The 18340-nt window shown below is 35.4% G+C and overlaps 2 protein-coding genes across 3 annotated transcripts in view; one reads left to right on the top strand and one right to left on the bottom strand.

The window, feature by feature from the left end:
* Nucleotides 1-13338, bottom strand: part of LOC120482975 (uncharacterized) — a 32392-nt gene extending 19054 nt beyond the window's left edge. Inside the window, exons 1-3 of the mRNA XM_089119710.1 lie at nucleotides 13165-13338; nucleotides 12812-13031; nucleotides 8810-8931 (exon numbers count right to left, since the gene is read on the bottom strand). Of these exons, the coding sequence (XP_088975836.1) occupies nucleotides 8810-8931; nucleotides 12812-13031 (342 nt within the window). The 5' untranslated portion in view covers nucleotides 13165-13338. The remainder of the gene's footprint in view (nucleotides 1-8809; nucleotides 8932-12811; nucleotides 13032-13164) is intronic.
* Nucleotides 1-18340, top strand: part of haus5 (HAUS augmin-like complex, subunit 5) — a 72644-nt gene that overhangs the window by 21030 nt on the left and 33274 nt on the right. Inside the window, exon 4 of one of the 2 annotated variants that reach the window (XM_089119708.1) lies at nucleotides 18212-18314. In XM_089119708.1, coding sequence (XP_088975834.1) covers nucleotides 18223-18314 — 92 coding nt within the window. In that variant the 5' untranslated portion in view covers nucleotides 18212-18222. Of the gene's footprint in view, nucleotides 1-18082; nucleotides 18315-18340 lie in introns of those variants that run through there. The other variant, XM_039677624.2, reaches the window with a different exon arrangement.

An 18340-nucleotide genomic window follows, 5' to 3' on the forward strand; every position in this document is an offset into this window, starting at 1 on the left:
TCAATACTACTAGAAGGTGCACACAAATTCAATCATAGTAACACAAGGCACTAAAATAATTAAATAACCAGTAATTTAGCAACATAGGATTTAGGCCGAATCCCAATTACCCCTTTCCCTTAGTTTTGCAAGTTCATGTGAGAGTAAGGGCTATCCCAATTCTCATTTTGATATAGGGGTAGGGCTAAGGGGAAGGGGTAGATACCCCTTAAAACCAAGAATTTTCGCAAGCTTGCTTAAAACCAAGGGGGAACCCAGAATGCACTGAGCAACCAGCAACAATGGTGGGCATACCATCCAGAGAGTCCCATAAATGTATTTTAGTAATTTAAGTATTTTCGTACTTAAGTACTTAAATGATTGTTTAAAAACTATGACAAAAATGTATGATCCCGAAATCCAGGCAACATGTCTGGGAAAAAGAGGACGTTGTATGGTCACCCTGGAGCCATCTATCCTTTACATATACTGTCCTCTATCACACAGGGACGCATGAGGAAACCCGGCAGCTGATCCAATTTCGGGACAAAAACAAGCTGAAGTTTCTAAGATCAAAATATGCTGCAAAGCAACTATGAGAGTGAGTCATGCGTTCATGTTGTAGCCATTCATTATCGTATTTGTATTGTATTATTGTAATCATTAAAAAACAGAGAATAAGACAGAGACTTGGGATTCAGCCTTAACATTTAAACCTTTAACGAAGAAGAAACTTATAACAAAAAAATGTAACTCCAGAACATCAGAACTGCATACAAAGTGTTTAAAGGATCCCATAAGTTCCGGCACGAACAGTAGACTGTCAATGGAAAGAAAAAGAAAGAATGAGTTTTGACGAATTAATATACAAGTTCCTCAACAGGATAGGGTTGAGGCACCTTCAGTTTTTACAGTGTTTAATAGTTTATTTATATACAAAATATATCATTTTTAATTTATTTAAAGTCATTAATACCAGCCCTGCAATTTTAAAAATAAGTCACTTATGCTCACCTCTGCTTCATTTATTTGTTACAAAATACAGTATAAACAGAAATATTATGTGATATTTTTAAAGTAATTTAAAATAACTGTTTTCTACGTATGTTAACATATTTAAAATATAATTCTTGTGATGGCAAAGCTGAATTTTCAGCAGCCATTACTCCAGTGTCACATGATCCTTCAGCTACTTTTTAACATTGATAATAAAAACAAATGTTTCTTGAGCATCAAATCCACATAAGACATGTAATATAATATGCAGTAATAGCTGCTTAAAATTCAGCTTTGTCATCAAAGGAATAAATAACATTTAAAAATATATTCTAATATTATAAAACAATTAATATCATAAAATACCAAACAAAAGGTCAAAAGTATTTACACCGACTCAACAGGGAAGTAACCTTACAGTATGAATGTGTAACGTATTATTGTCTCTGTATTGTTGCATTCATAAACACATTTACAGATATCACCAGCCCTGCATTAGTGGTTATATAATTATGTGATTGTTCTATATGTAATGCTTTTGGTTTATATTTACCTGGAGCTTGAAAGACATTTGATATTGATACAAATATTGATGTGCCTGAAGTTATGTTTATACTGATGGCTTGAGAGATTGACCATGATGCGCGGTTGCCTGCAATGACAGCGAAACACATCACAGAGCATCAGTATTACACTGACTCAACAGGCAAGTAACCTATGAATGTGTAATGTATAATTGTCTCTGAAACATCAGGAAGTATTTTTGCATTCAAAAACACATTTAAATATATCACCAGCCCTGCATTAATGGTTATATTTGATTGTTATACATGTAAAGCTTTTGGCTTATATATTTTACCTTTAACCTCATTTTTAACCTCAAGGTTTCTTTTGTCTGTAGCTGGGTTTGTTTGTATAATGCTGGGTTCAGGGATCATTGGTGCTGTGGGGAGAGCTGAAAACATGACAGAGCATCAGAAGGGAGCTAACCAATGAATGTCTTTTGATAAAATTGTCCCTAAACATGAAGTAGCTATTCCATGTAAGTAAACACACACATAGCTTTACTAGTTTACATTACTTTCGTAGTAAAGCAATCCCGATCCCGTCTAATGTTTGACTACCTCTGGAAGTGGTAGAAAATGGACAAGCTCAAAACCTTTAGACCCCATTTACACCTGTATTTAGCATTATCCACTTGTTACCTGGTTGTCCAAAACACATCTGACATTTTTTTCAAATTGCTTGCACTCTTAAAGTGAAAATTTAGGCCCACTTAAGGATTTTTTTTATGTTTGCCCCTTTGAATTTCTGTTTATAGTGTAAATATGTATATTTACATATAGGTATGCATGCATGTATGTGTGTATGTATGTATCTGCAAATATACATACATAGACACATGAATTTACAATCAGTTTCCTCACTTACCTGACCCAGTAACTGAGCAGATTTTTAAATAATCAGACCGGGCCGTCTGGCACCAACAACTATGCCGCGCTCAAAATTGCGATTGTGGTGAGTGTGTGTCTATATATATATATATATATATATATATATTATTTTTTTTTTACCTGGAGCCTGTGAGTCTTTATTTGATGTTGTAAATTTTGTTGTGGTTGTAGTTAGGTCTGTACTGTTGGCTTCAGAGATCAGTGGTGCTGTGGATGTGCCTGTGAGGAGAGCGAAAAGCATCATTGTTTATACTGACTTAAAAAGGCCTATGAATGTCTATATGTATATATGTAAATGTAATGTATATATATATATATATATATATATATATATATATATATATATATATATATATATATATATATATATATAATTTTTTTATTTGGAGCCTGTAAGTCTATATTTGATGTTGTAAATTTTGTTGTGTGTGTAGTTATGTCCTTAATGTTGACTTCACCGATCGATGGTGCTGTGGATGTGCCTGTGAGGAGAACGGAAAGTGCTGTCAATGTGCCTGTGAGGAAAGCAGAAAGCATCACAGAGAATCAGTGTTTATACTGACTTAAAAAGGCCTATGAATGTCTTTGATAAAATTGTCTCTGAAACATAACAATGTGTATATATATATATATATATATATAGGTCCTCCTAAAAAATTTGCATATTGTGATAAAGTTCATTATTTTCCGGAATTATTTTCATTATTTTCATTATTTTCCATTATTTTCCGGCATATATTTTAGATTCATTGCACACCAACTGAAATATTTCAGGTCTTTTATTGTTTTAATACTGATGATTTTGGCATACAGCTCATGAAAACCCAACATTCCTATCTCAAAAAATTAGCATATTTCATCCGACCAATAAAAGAAGTGTTTTTAATACAAAAAAAAAAGTCAACCTTCAAATAATTATGTTCAGTTATGCACTCAATACTTGGTCGGGGATCCTTTTGTAGAAATGACTGCTTCAATGTGGCGTGGCATGGAGGCAATCAGCCTAAGGCACTGCTGAGGTGTTATGGAGGCCCAGGATGCTTCGATAGCGGCCTTAAGCTCATCCAGAGTGTTGGGTCTTGCGTCTCTCAACTTTCTCTTCACAATATCGCACAGATTCTCTATGGGGTTCAGGTCAGGAGAGTTGGCTGGCCAATTGAGCACAGTAATACCATGGTCAGTAAACCATTTACCAGTGGTTTTGGCACTGTGAGCCGGTGACAGGTCGTGCTGAAAAATTAAATCTTCATCTCCATGAAGCTTTTCAGCAGATGGATTTCCTGATAGCTAGCTGCATTGACCCTGCCCTTGATAAAACACAGTGGACCAACACCACCAGATGACATGGCAACCCAGACCATCACTGACTGTGGGTACTTGACACTGGACTTCAGGCATTTTAGCATTTCCTTCTCCCCAGTCTTCCTCTAGACACTGGCACCTTGATTTCCGAATGACATGCAACCACTGAGCAACAGGATGGGTGGGGATGAGTGGTACACGGTGGGGTCTTCTGCTGTTGTAGCCCATCCGTTGTGCGTGTTGTGGCTTCACAAATGCTTTGGTGCATACCTCGGTTGTAACGAGTGGTTATTTCAGTCAAAGTTGCTCTTCTATCAGCTTGAATCAGTCAGGCTATTCTCCTCTGACCTCTAGCATCAACAAGGCATTTTCGCCCACAGGACTGCCACATACTGGATCTTTTTCCCTTTTCACACCATTCTTTGTAAACACTAGAATTGGTTTTGCATGAAAATCCCAGTAACTGAGTAGATTTTTAAATACTCAGACCGCCCCATCTGCCACCAACAATCAAAATTGCTTAAATCACATTTCTTTCCTATTCTGACTTTCAGTTTGGAGTTCAGGAGATTGTCTTGGCCAGGACCACACCCCTAAATGCATTGACGCAAATGTAATGTGATTGGTTGATTAGATAATTGCATTAATGAGAAATTGAACAGGTTTTCCTAATAATCCTTTAGGTGAGTGTGTGTGTTTGTATATATATATACAGTCAATTCTTTAGATATTTTCTTACAGCCACTTTGTATTTAGTGAAGCTCAACAATCTTTTGCTGCACATCAGAACTATATTCTCTGGTTTTACTCATTGTGATGGATGATTCAGGGAATTTGGCCTTTGTGCTTCCTCATATTTAAACTCCTGTGAAACAAGAAGTCGAAGCTGAACAATTTCATGTTCCTAGTCACCCTGGTGTGCTTAAAAATTGTAATATTAATGGGAATGTACTTCAGAGATATTTTTCTCATAAAAAATCTAGGGGTGGCAACAATTATGGCCAGTTTGTTTTGGAGTAAAACATTTATTTCATAATGTGATTTACCCCCACTTTCAATTATTTTTCTTCAATGGAAGGTTAGAATTTTGCCAGTTTTTTGAATGGAAGATCAAAAGGATAAACAATACAGATTTATTTTTTACAGCCAGTTTTACAGTTTTTTTCGATTGCTAAACCACAGTGGAGCACAACTGGAGCTACATGTGCAAAACTCTAACTACAGTCTGCACAGCAGCAGTTCATGTGGACCAAACTCTAGATCATTTTTCATTGCTTGAACACAGTTTTCAAAACTCTACACACTTATCCCATGACTTTAAACACAACCTGCACAACACTGTGGATTTATAGCACTTTGTTCAAAATGCTAACACACTGCTGTCAAAACTGTGAACCACTCATTCAAAACAGAATAAATTTCAGCCTTGTGCCTTTCACACACTGCTGATTTTCAAACAATTTCAGCTGAAAGGCTAAAAACTTGTGGCCTAATGCTTGTGAGAGGCAGGGTTACAGAATTACGGGATGTACTTTTAGTTTCTCATTTTTCTCTCACTCTCACTTTTACCGTTTTACTGTAATTCTGTAAATTACTACAGACTATTGAAGCAAACTGCTAATTTTCAATTGTTATGTTCTAAAAATGTAAAAATATGAAATGAACGATTCTCATTGTTTTCTTTGAAGAAAATATTACTTTGTATGAAGTGTGAAATTGTTGAAACTGTAAAGATGAAAAGTTTGTATTTTCTGCATTGGTGTTTTATGCTACTGTTTTTCCTCTCAGTGTGTTCTGAGTGACAGTGTGTGTTATCCCAGTGAGGGTTGTGCATAGTGTTGTGCACACTGAGCCTGTTTTGAGCCGTGTGTTAAGAGTTGTGCTCAGGTGACTGTTGGTAATGCAGACTGTAGTTAGAGTTTTGCACATTTAGCTCCAGTCGTGCTCACTGACGTTTAGCAATCGAAAAAAACTGTAATCATAATTACCAGCAGGGGTGCCATCAATTTTGACCATGACTGTATATATATATATATATATATATATATAATTTTTTTACCTGGAGCCTGTAAGTCATTATTTGATGTTGTAAAGTTTGTTGTGTTTGTAGTTAGGTTCCTAATATTGACTTCAACGATCGGTGGTGCTGTGGATGTGAGGAGAGCGGAAAGTGCTGTCAATGTGCCTGTGAGGAAAGCAGAAAGCATCACAGAGAATCAGTGTTTATACTGACTTAAAAAGGCCTATGAATGTCTTTGATAAAATTGTCTCTGAAACATAACAATGTATATATATATATATATATATATATATATGAAGAGTTCAGATGCAAAAGCCTCTAAATGCCATTTGAAATTTTCTTCTAAAATGACCATTTTTATCAAGCTTGTATATTTAAGTTCAGTAATTTCACTTAAATGACAATTAATAGGTAATCTTCATTGCCATTTAAGTGAAATTACTGAACTTAATTATACAAGCTTGATAAAAAATGATAATTTTAGAAGAAAATTTCAAATGCCATTTAGAGGCTTTTGCATCTGAACTCTTCATATATATATATATATATATATATATATATATATATATATATATATATATGAAATCCCAAGTCAAAGTCTGGGATTTAGTGGATTCAAAGATATATCGCACAAAGGTTTCATCAAAAGCAAGTATTTGGGAACAAGTAGAGACTATTTGGAAGTCAAAAACAAAAGATAGAATTTTGTTTACACACAAATCCTGGTACTTGAGACACAATGACCACATGTAACTCATTCACCAACCCCCTGAACCAATTCTGCTAAACTACAAGCACAACTACAAGCTTTACACTCAAATTGCAGTTCTAAAACACACTTTCAAAACACTATGCACAATTCTCATTTGTGTGTCATTTGCAAACAAAATACTATTTTGAGTATAAATAACATTGTTTTAAATGTAAAGTTTCATTTTGCACTAAAATTGAGGGGTTTTGCCCATTGTGTGTGTGTGTGTGTGTTTTTTTATTTGTGTGTAGAGTTCTGAGAGGATGAGGCATGCTTTCAGAAAATGTGTGTAAACAATTGAGAAAAACTGTAATATATTAACCTATTGCCGGTAATTTCCTGATTCCTCAGCTTCTTGCGATATCTCCACCAATCTCAAAATCAAACCTAGCATAAGTAGCATAGACTGTAAAAAAATAGCCAAAGTGACTGAGCTTGAGAAATTAGCTACATGAAACCAAATCATTTGACAATGAGTCAGACTAACTGAAATAAGCGTGGCTTATTTGGTAAACTTGTTTTATGAAACAGGCCTCTGGGGTCTGTGTTTTTCCGGTGTTGTACCAATATAATCTCCCACTCATTTTTAGCAAATCAGGTAAAGAGGTTGAAAAATGCCTATCCCCATTAGTATTAAGTTAGTCACACCTACATTTTTATTTTATTGACTCAAAAAGTTATGAACCGTCTACAAGACAAAAATATGATGACTAACATTTAAAACAAACCTTAGTGGTTTATGTAACTGGCCCCAGATGACGTGGCATAAGGGAGGGGACATTGTTTTAATAAAAAAATGACAAAGGCATGTAAATTAAAATAAATATTTATAGTCATGGATAAATGATTTATAATGTATACTGCGATTATTTTTAATAAGAATTGTGAATATTGATTGTATGATGGTGACTTAAATTAGTCCTGCATAAAATAATAATAAAAAAACAGTGGACGACAAAAATGTTATTACCTGTTAGTCCTGTAAGCGCACTTGTTTCAGAGGGCGGTGGTGTTGTGGATGTTATGATTATCGGCTTCCTTCGCCAAAACTTAAAATAGTTTTCCACAACTGCAGCTCTGAAAAGGAAATTGAAGATCAAATTTGCAAACTAAGAAAATGAAACGTAACGAAACTATAATGATGCTATTATGTTTCATTTCGTCTTATTAGGCTCCACAGTAAAACTAGGCTACCTGAAGAAAAATTCTTGAGTCTTGAGTCCTGGGGCTGCCGGTGGGGGTGTCCACAACACTCTGATTGAGTTTTTATTTACATTATTAACATGAACAACGACACTGCCCTATAAATAGCACATAAACAGTTGAGGTTAGTTTAATGAATTAATAGCTGCTAACATTTAAAGCTGCAGTCCGTAGCTTTTTTTTTGGGTAAATAATTATCCAAAATACATATTTGAGAAAATACATAACCAGCCAGTGTTCAAAACTATCTGCTTGCCTTAGCTCGATTCAAAGCGGTAAGCTTGTAATAATGTTTTTAATTCCAGTGGTACTAGTGGATTTCTGTGGGAGATTCGAGCGTGTCTTTGCGTCATGACGTCACATCTGTACGCATAAAGGAGTCTCGGCTAGTAGGCTATATTGCGTGTGAGGATGTTGGAGGTGGAGATTTATAGACTTTTCTCACAGCACTTGATATAATTAAACTTTTCAATTTGCTTATTTTGGTGTATCCAGAAAGGTTCAAACAACAATCACAAGTGACAACTAGAGATTCACCCGTTGTAAAATGCAAAAGACTTTGTTCGGACTTCAGAGTGGCTACAGAAAAAAGAGGCTGCAACCGGACCCGAACCGAAAACAACGATACTTATTGGAAGAACATTACATGTAGTCACGCAATGCTGACGTTGTTAACATTAACAATTTGGTTTTGCGTGATATAACTTTTAAGCGATTGTTAGATTTAATCAGTGCGATTTACTGCAATGTCAGAACCAGAACAAAAGTGGATGTTTCTTACTAGTTCAGATGACATTTTACCGGTGAAAATTCTTATGTTGGTCATACTTCCAAAAAGAATAATCTGTGATTCTGAATGACAGTATCCACATCAGCGCGGTGACTGACAGCCTCACACTCTCCTCAAACATTGTGTTCATCCACGCTGTGCCGTGTCGAGGGTGTTTATGTACAACTCACGTAAAGTTGATAATTCCGCGAATGACTGCAATTGCAGATTTCGAACAGAGATGGCGACAAAGAGGAAAAACTGCAGACTGCAGCTTTAACACATGGTGTAAAGAATAACTTTAGTGTGTAGTGGTGGTGCACGGCAGGACTCACACCACAGATGAGTTGGGTGTTGTCCAGGTCCTCCAAACTAAACGTACCAACAGACGGACCATTATCTTTCTCACGCGAGTCCAACATAAACCCTGAAAACCCCGGTCCACCCGAAAGGGTCACTATGGTAAAATGAGAGAGTTTAAAGTGACACATCTGAAAAAAAAACATTTTGTTTACACTAATAAAACAATAAAGTGTGTGTGTGTGTGTGTGTGTGTGTGTGTGTGTGTGTGTGTGTGTGTGTGTGAGAGAGAGAGAGAGGGGGGGAGAGAGAGAGAGAGAGAGGGAGAATTTTGAGATTTTTTCAACAAATCAACATTTTACATTTAACTTTTACACCACAAAGAACTACAAAATAAAAAATATTTTTAAAAAACTTTTTCTACATTAGTAGAACAGAAAAAAGTATTTTTCCATCAATAACAGAGCACAGATCCTCATTCTGGAACCATTTAATTTCAGATGTGATAACATCATTCCTTGGAACTATAAAAATTAAAATAAATGAGTATTCTGGATAATCTTGATCTGCACACATTTCTATCTTGTTTTTTTTTTCTACTCGTATAGATTTCTTTGCTTGACCTATAAGAAAATTCTGGAAGCTACGAGTGTTTTTTGTGAGTCCAGGAATTGTACAGTCATTTTGTGTTACTGTAAATCATTCTGATAAAAATAGCAAGTCCATTAAGGTTCAGTTTTGACAAGTCCACAAAGAAAAGATTTCTATCCATTTTCAAATTTCCAAGATTTTCTAGTATTTTACACGCAGCTACTTTCCAGCTTGAAATTATTATAACATTAAAGGAGCTGTATGTAAGAAATTTATTTCAAAAAATCATAAAATGGCCCTGATCTGTCACTAGACATTAAGAAATCATGTTCATTTCAAATACTTATCACTGACAACAGTAGTCCAGCCAGGATATTGTCATTTCAAAAGTGAAGTTGCAGCCCTCAACTGATGTTGATGTTGTCATGTTGTGTTTTGATCTGATGGTCTACCAATCACAAAGTCTGTATCCGGGTTGCCAGCTCTGCTCTAGTTACCACAACCTCAGCTACAAACGTGTCAAAAAAATGCACTGGATCTTGCAGCCTTTCTGGCAACCTCGATTGAGGGGGAGGGGAAAGTGATTGCAGTACCAGTTTTGGACACAATCTTACATACGGTCCTTTAAAACGTCTTTGTAAAAACTGTAAACGAAAAGCTGCCGCTCTACTTTAAAGATGCACCAATCCTTGTCCTCCTCCTTTAGGTAAAAACAATATACTCTGAGGAACCCAATAACTTGTCCCAGAAAAAAAAAATCGACTAAAATCGATTGAATGTCTGCTAAGAGACGCAAAGGAGGATCAATGCAGGTTAATTTATGTCATAAAGATTATTTATATGTAAAGTTCAACCTCTATATGACATATTTAGGATTAACCACTTCCATTGTTTTTGAGTCGACCTTTAACTTTTTCAAGAGTTCCTTCCCAATTTTTTGTACAGTTGCCTTATCTCCTAAAAACAATTACAAATATTTAAAGCCTCCTTTTTCCATACTAAGACAGGAGGAAGGGAAAAAACATTTTCAAAATTAGGCAATTAAAAATCTTGTATTTTTCTCAATTGTTGTAAACAGAGTTCTGCTAGCAAATATAGCATTCCAGAGAGCCTCACTCCTCTAAAAACTTTAAAAGGAGTGCATAAGCCACCATTAATTTTGAGTATGCTCGCAACATCACTGTACAAAATTTAATTTTATCTATAAAACTTTGACTAAAACCAAAAGCTTTTAATGTTTCCTGTATGTGTGTTCAACTCTGTCAAATGCTTTTTCTTGGTCGAGAGAAATCAGTCCAATCACTCACTTTTTTTTTTAAACTCACTTTTATTCATTGGCTTTTAAAACAGACTGAGAGTTAATCTGCTTTTTGTTTTGTCTTGTCACTTGTTTGACTGTGTCTTGTGCTTTTGTCATGTGTTTATAATTTTGTCTGAAATTATGTCAGTGTTCAGCACTTTTGCGAACCTCAGTTGTTTTAAATGTGCTTTACAAATAAAATTGTATTATTGTATTATATTGTATAATCTCACTATTTGATAACTGAGAAACATCATAAATATCCCTAAAAAAAAAGGAAATATTATCAAAAATTGACCTTTTGGGGACACAGTAGGTTTGGTCCGGATGGATCACCTTATTCATAATTTTTGATAATCTGTTTGCTAAAGTCGTTTTTTGCTAAACTTCTTTAAACTTAAAGAAGTTTATAACTAAGTGAAACTGGTCTCTAGTTTTTGATTTCCATGAGATGTCCTTTTTTGGGAAGGAGGGTCAGGACTGCTCTCCGGCAACTCAAAGGTAGAAGACCTTTGTCCAGAAGTAGCCTACAATTGAGGTCTTCTAAGAGAAAATCCTTATTATCAAACAAAGTTAAATTAAAATGCCAGTAAGCACTTTTATTCTTGATAGAATTCAAAATAAAAGAACATTGCACCATGCATGCAATGATCTGAAAAACCAACGGGAACAGTAAGACTGAAAAAACTGGTTGAAGAGATAGACCTGACCACTGGTCTATGAGACAAAGGACCTTGCGGCAAGGCTGAGAGGCCGATATCTCAGCTTCGTGTATTTCCTAATGTCGAGTTTGACCTCTCTTTATTACAGAGCATTTTATGTGTTTTTGAGACGATTTTTTTTTTTTTTTGCCGATTTGGGCGGGGTCTGAACCGGTCGGCCATGATGGTAGGAGACTTCAAGAGACAATAACATAATGACATTTTTTAGAGAACGTCCCCGAGTGAAAATGCAGAGAACACACTCTCATCGACTGGGGAGTGAGATCGAAAGTAAAGTCCTTTCTTCTTATTGCAGCTAACCAAGCAATCCGGCGACTCCTCGTCAGGTCATAGACTTGCTCTCCCTGATGCTGTGTCCATTTTGGTAACCTAAAAAACTGTATTCCATTGTTTTCCATTTGTATCGTGTGAGGTACTGGAGCAGTTTTTAACGCAGCAGTGACTTTCAGGCATGGTTAGACAGTTCGGAATTGAGATAACCTCTTCTACTACCGAGTTAACAACACACGTAAACAATCAAGTTTTGCCGTCGGAATCCTACCAACATGGCGGAGAGGGAAGGGGCTCTGTACCATGACGTCAACTCCTCACCCTCAATTGATTATCTTTAATGCCCTTTTTGCTAATTGATCTGCCATTTCATTCCCCCTTACCTCTAAATGTCCTGGTATCCAAATAAACTTTACCAATACTTTTTTCTGTCCCGTCCTTTCTACCCATCGTAATGCAATTAATACTCTTCCACTAATGAGTACAATGAAAGACTGTAAACTAAGAAGAAAGATGACGAGGTACAGATTGAGCAGTCACACTCTGACTGTAGAGACAGGCCGACACAGACAGAACTGGCGGCCCAGAGAGTGACGCGTCTGCCCGTACTGTGAGAAGTGAAGACTGAGCAACACTTCCTCACCAGCTGCCCCAACTATGAGGACATTAGAGAGACTTTTTATACAAAATTTGAAATACTTTGCCCTAACTTCATACAATTAAACAACAAAACATAATTTCAACATCTATTATGGGGAAAAAAAGAGATTTTATCGTACTAACAGCCAGATATATTGATGCTTGTCACAAAAAGAGAGTCGATGGTCAGTGATCCGCCCACACACACACATACACAAAACACAAAAACACTTACACTGAATTCTAAATTCTTTTTTTAATGTTCATAAACTGTTCTATTTTCTTTATTTTACAATGTTAATTTGTATAATTAATTTAATTTGTACATTTAGATATCACAATGTAATAATATTTTACTATTTTGATGCCTTTATAATTATTCTATGTATTCCAAGCTTTGGCAATATTGTATGATGTACAGTCATGAAAATAAAGCAATTTTGAATGTATATGTGTGTGTGAGAGAGAGAGAGAGAAAGAGAGAGAGAGAAGGAGAGGGAGGATGATAAGTCTACCGGGAATAGGGGGCATCGAGACGTTCAACTTCACACTTTCTGGTTCGACCTTGAAAGGGTATTCCGTGTCTTGTGCTGGTATATCAATATCATTTCCATCAGGATGGTTAATATTCATTTCTTGACATTGACCCGCCAATGAGCTTCCATCGCTGAAACAGGAGGTTAACCTCAGTATGGATCCAAATGAAAGAATAAGTAGACCTCTCGCAATATACATCTGAAACGACCAACATAAATAATATCAATTAGCCTAACAACTGACTTATAACAATTCCCGTTAATAGACACTCAAGCCTTTACTGAAGTTCAAATATAATAAAGTTATTACAATATCTTTGTTTTAGACCTACCGTGCGCGTTGCTGATTAAAGGAGAGGGAAAGTAATTGTCTTGTTGTCAGTCGACTCTTTATATGTGTCCGTGACTCCGTCAGATCAACAGATATTTTATTGCACAATTAAGTTGGCTAAATGGTTTCTAATGCCCTCTTTTGGCGAATTCAGTTATGACGATCAAAGGGAGAAATTGTCTTGTGATAGCAGCTTTGAATTGTTCTCCTGCCCCACAACAAACGTAGGCTACATAAGGAAGTGTTACACATGACTTATTTTTGATAACAGTTCTTTAGAAGTGTTTATGAGGTCACCGCATGCAGGCAAACCTCTGATGATACAGAGCCATTCCAATGCTTCATTTTGTTAGACAAGGCTTTCAGAAAGTTATAAAGTGAGTGTTTTGTAACATAAAACTGATAGGTGAGGGATTACAGTTTTTGCCCATTGCTTGAACACTATAGACACATGCTTAAACCAAAGTAACATAACCTGAAGTTGTTCTTACTATACCTTAAACAAAGTGTAACCATACCTTAAACAAATGCGCTGCTTTGCACTTTAGTTGCAATTCTGTAACACACTTGCTCCTTTCTGCAACACACTTGCTCCTAGACACTACACACTATTTCATACATAAGACACTTAGTTCAAAAATGAAATCTCAGGGTACCATTGGGAAAACACATCTATTCAAAATAAAACACACATTGGTTAATTGAAAAGACATAGACACACACCTGAAAACACTTACTTGCAAAAATGAACACCAATCAGCCAGCTACAAAAATGCCTCAGTGTAATAACATTTCTAGATGCACTTTATGATGCAGTTGTACAGGATGGACCAGAGCAGCCCAGGTTTGTTGTTGTCTGGGATAATGTCAGTTTCCATCGGGCTGCTCTGGTCCAGGACTGGTTCACAAACCATGATCAATTTGAAATTCTGTACTTGCCCCCTTACTCGCCATTTTTATAAATCCTATAGAGGAATTTTTTTCCGCTTGGAGATGGCGTGTATGACCGCCAACCACATGCCCGTATGCCTCTTCTGCAGGCAATGGAACAGGCCTGCGGAGACATTGAGGTGAGGTCAATCCAGGGATGGATTCGGCACACAAGGGGATATATTCCCCGATGCTTAGCAAGAGAAGACATTGTGATGTTGATGAGATCCTGTGGCCAGACCCCAACAGACGGCAGGATCCATAAGCCCACTTGCGCACAATTGTGTTTTTCTGTGTTTATAATAGTGTGTTGTTTGTTTTATTTTTGATTTAACTGAATTTTTTGTACTGTAAAATATACTAATTTAATAATTTTGAATTCATTATTTCATTTTTTGGTAACTGTGAAAACATGCCCTCTATGGAATTGAATAAAACATTGACAACAAAAGACTGTAGTTTTTTATATAAAGTAGACTAGTGTGTTGCTGCTGATCTGAAAGTGTATTCATATGATGCAAGTGGGTATCATTTTGTCATCAGAGTGACATTTTGACAAAGGATTGTTAGGTTTTGATAGTAGAGTTTAAATTTGACATAGATGTGAATGGTTTATTTCCCAATGTTGTGTCTTATTTGCTTGTGTGTAGAGTTTTGACACAATGAGCCAAATTTAGCAAAATGTGTGTAAGCAATGGGTAAAAACTGTAATTTGACCTAAATTGCAAGTTCATGTCACATACTTTGTAAAGAAGATAAAATAGCATACCTCCAGGTTATGTGTTGAAATACAGTATTGAGACAGAAATGTCCTATATAATGTATAATGCAGAAATCTCTTGTATCATGCAGATCAGGAGATGTCCTTCTGTGGAATTACTGAGAAAATCATGCAATTATTATCCTGGAATACTGTAATTTCACACTAAAAAATGTAACAGTTGTATGCTGTTTAGGTTCTGTTATAGATTAAATCCACACACATGTACTGTTTTTGTGTTACTAGGCTTACAAAATTTAAAACACCAGCACAGTTAATCAAAAACTTTTGTCTAAATTCACAAGCTTAAAATGAAACAAAATGTTACAGAGAATTCTGACAGGGATTTTTTTAGATTTGTAATTGTTTTAGTTTCGTACGCACGATTATTCAAAGTATCAGGATAAAGCAGTGGAGAATCACTTAAGTGCAATTTTTAAATCCAAGACCAATGAATGTTTTGAATCAAATACATTCAATTTATTTGTTCTGAATAAGCAAACATTGCAACATTTTGATTGATTTCATGTCAAACTTGAAGATTCACCTCCGTGAGACTCCTGGGATAAAAATGTTAACATAAAAATGACAAAAAGTAGGCTACAATGCACTCTGTCAATTGAGGTCTTTTTAAACCATTCATGTAGTGTTCATGAATCACGGCAATGATCCTTATCATGCACTTTATTTTTGTTCTCAAACATTGCAATCTCAGACAACAGTAATGTAGCCATACAGGTTTTCTTTTTGAGAAAATACAGGTGTATTTATTTACTTTTATTAGACAGGTATGCCAAAAGGATAACCTTTTATGTTAGAGTAAATATTTAATGTAATGGATCCCTTGTTTTTGTTTAGTTTTTTATTTGCATTTTTTTTTCTTCATTTTGTTTTATTAGAATTGAGTCTTCTGAGTGACACTGTTTAATTTTACAGTAATATTGTTTACCTTTTATTTTGTACCTGTATTTCACTCGGAGAAAAAAAAAATCCAAAAGAAATTTCTGATTGTATCTCTGATTGACAGCATTTGTTTTGGTTAGTTACAGACAGACAGTGACACAGTTGTTTTGACATGTCCATTATTCATACAATTTCCCTGTTGGAAGACAGCCAGGATTTTTCTTTTCTGTTTTATTAGATTTCCTTTGAATGTTTATATTCATACACAGTTATTTTTCCAATGACGTATACTCTCATTTTCTTTCCTCAATAGAACTGAACTCTTTTCTCAGACCCAGTTGGCTCAGAACTGTTTATTTTACAGTTTAAAGTTCTGAATTGCTAAAACATTAAATCTCATTCTCTGAACCAAATTCTCAATAGTCTGAACCAATTTGTTGAATAAATCACTCTTTCTGTAAAACATTAAACAAGTTCAGATAGTTAAAACACTGTTTGCAAATCTCAAAACTCTAAACATTCTCACTCACTAAAACATATTTCACAGTGTGATACACTTATTTTTCAAAATCTTAAGGTAGGCGAAAGTTAAACACAACTACAACACAGTTGTCATCGATTACAAGCAACAATTTACAATTTTTCTCAATTGTTTACACACAAATTCTGGTACTTGAGACACAATGACCACAACATGTAAATCATGCACCACCCTCCGAACCACTTCTGCTAAACTATACAAGCACACTTCCTTTACACACACACACACACACACACACACACACACACACACACACACACACACACACACACACACACACAATGTTACTGTATTTGTGTGTTCTGAATATAAAAACAATATTCTCAAACATTTTACAACACACTTATGTATGTACTGTCTGACTGCAGTAAGTAAGTGTAACACTGAACAAAACAAAGGCCTAAATGATGAATGGAGAAGAAGTGTTTTCCATTCATCACAGTGTCAGTGTTTACATCGAGCACATCAGTGTTCAACTGGTTCTTATAAATGTCTTTTCATATGATGATTTGTGTGTGTGTCATTTGAAAACAAAATACCATTTTGAGAAGAAATAACTTTCTTTTGAATGAAAAGTTTAACTTTTCAGGAGAATTGAGGGGTTTTTGTGTGTGTGTGTTTTGGATTTGTGTGTAGAGTTCTGAGAGTATGAGGCATGCTTTCAGAAAATGTGTAAACAATCAAGAAAAACTGTGAAATTGTTCGCAATTATTTCTAATTATGTGACCAACTGTACATAAGTCAGTTCAGAGTCTCAAAATGTACTTAAAATGAATGTTGCACTGAATATTGATACTAATATGGAAATTGGAAAGAGGGAGAGGAGCACCTCAGTGCTCAGAGGAAACACCTCAATACTTGGTAGACAATACACAATGGTGGTAACATTTGATGGATCGTTTTTGTGTTTGAATGTGTCGTTTTAAGCAAAAAATTTACTCGAAATGTCACAAAATGGCAATTTACTAATACTGAAAACAAAAATCAATGATAAAACAGTGTAAATACAGCTGGAAACCAATGAAAAATGAACCTCATTAATTATTCAAGGTCCAGTGCATGATGGGAACCCCAGTATCAGAAAAGTTGAGTAATTTTTACTTAATTTTATTGAGTTGATATTACACTTTCATTTATACTCGCTTGAAATAAGTACTGATATGGAATTTACTTAGTTTTTTAAATTCTTGCCTGAACTAACTTTTTCAAGTAAATTACATTGGGTTTTTTTTTCACTAGCATTTACTTAACCAAAAAATCATTTTTTTACAGTGTAACCTTGTTGGCTTTTGCAGTTGGTCACTGTATTTTCACAGTCTGCAAGTGCTGAATATACATTTGACGTTTGATAGGACTACTATATACAATATCCAGTACAATATGCACTGTATAGGCTACAATTTATTCACCTTACTACTGTAAGTTGACTTTACTATGTTTTACATAATTGCAAAATTTGTTTACTTTTTTACAATATGCTTTTTTTTCTGTAACAGCATGCTATGGATTTTGTGTCCTGCATTTTTTGAGAGTGTCTAACGAATGAGGCCTACAAACTACAGCCAATAACGTAAGAGTCAAACATTATGATAAGGCTAACTGGTTTGATAATAGGAAGTGACAATTAAGATTCTTCAGTGAAATTTAATCTATTCGGGATCTGTTTAAGGAAATGAAACTAGTAATTCATTCAATACAAAACTACAAAAGAGATTCAATGGGTAGTCGACAAACAGGTCTTGGGATAAGTTTGTATAGTAACCTGTGGGAGGCAGCATCGGCACAATCAGTTACAAATCGCAGAATAAACGGGTGCGAAGAAACGTCTCCCGCGTATTTTGACGGTGTTTTCTTTTTGTCATCATTTAGAAGATGTGAGATTTGGATACTCTTGGTTTGTTTTTGTTATAAAAGGTTTCAAAAAGATGTCGAGTCTCAGTCAGGAACTAAAGCGCTGGGCTATTGAAGAACTTGACTTGCCAGCAGCCAGACTCCCGGATGACGGCTATATGAAGACGTGAGTGGGTTGTTATGAATTAACGT

This window comes from Pimephales promelas, chromosome 14, assembly GCF_988280905.1.
Source record: "Pimephales promelas chromosome 14, fPimPro1.hap1.1, whole genome shotgun sequence".
Lineage (NCBI taxonomy): Eukaryota > Metazoa > Chordata > Actinopteri > Cypriniformes > Leuciscidae > Pimephales > Pimephales promelas.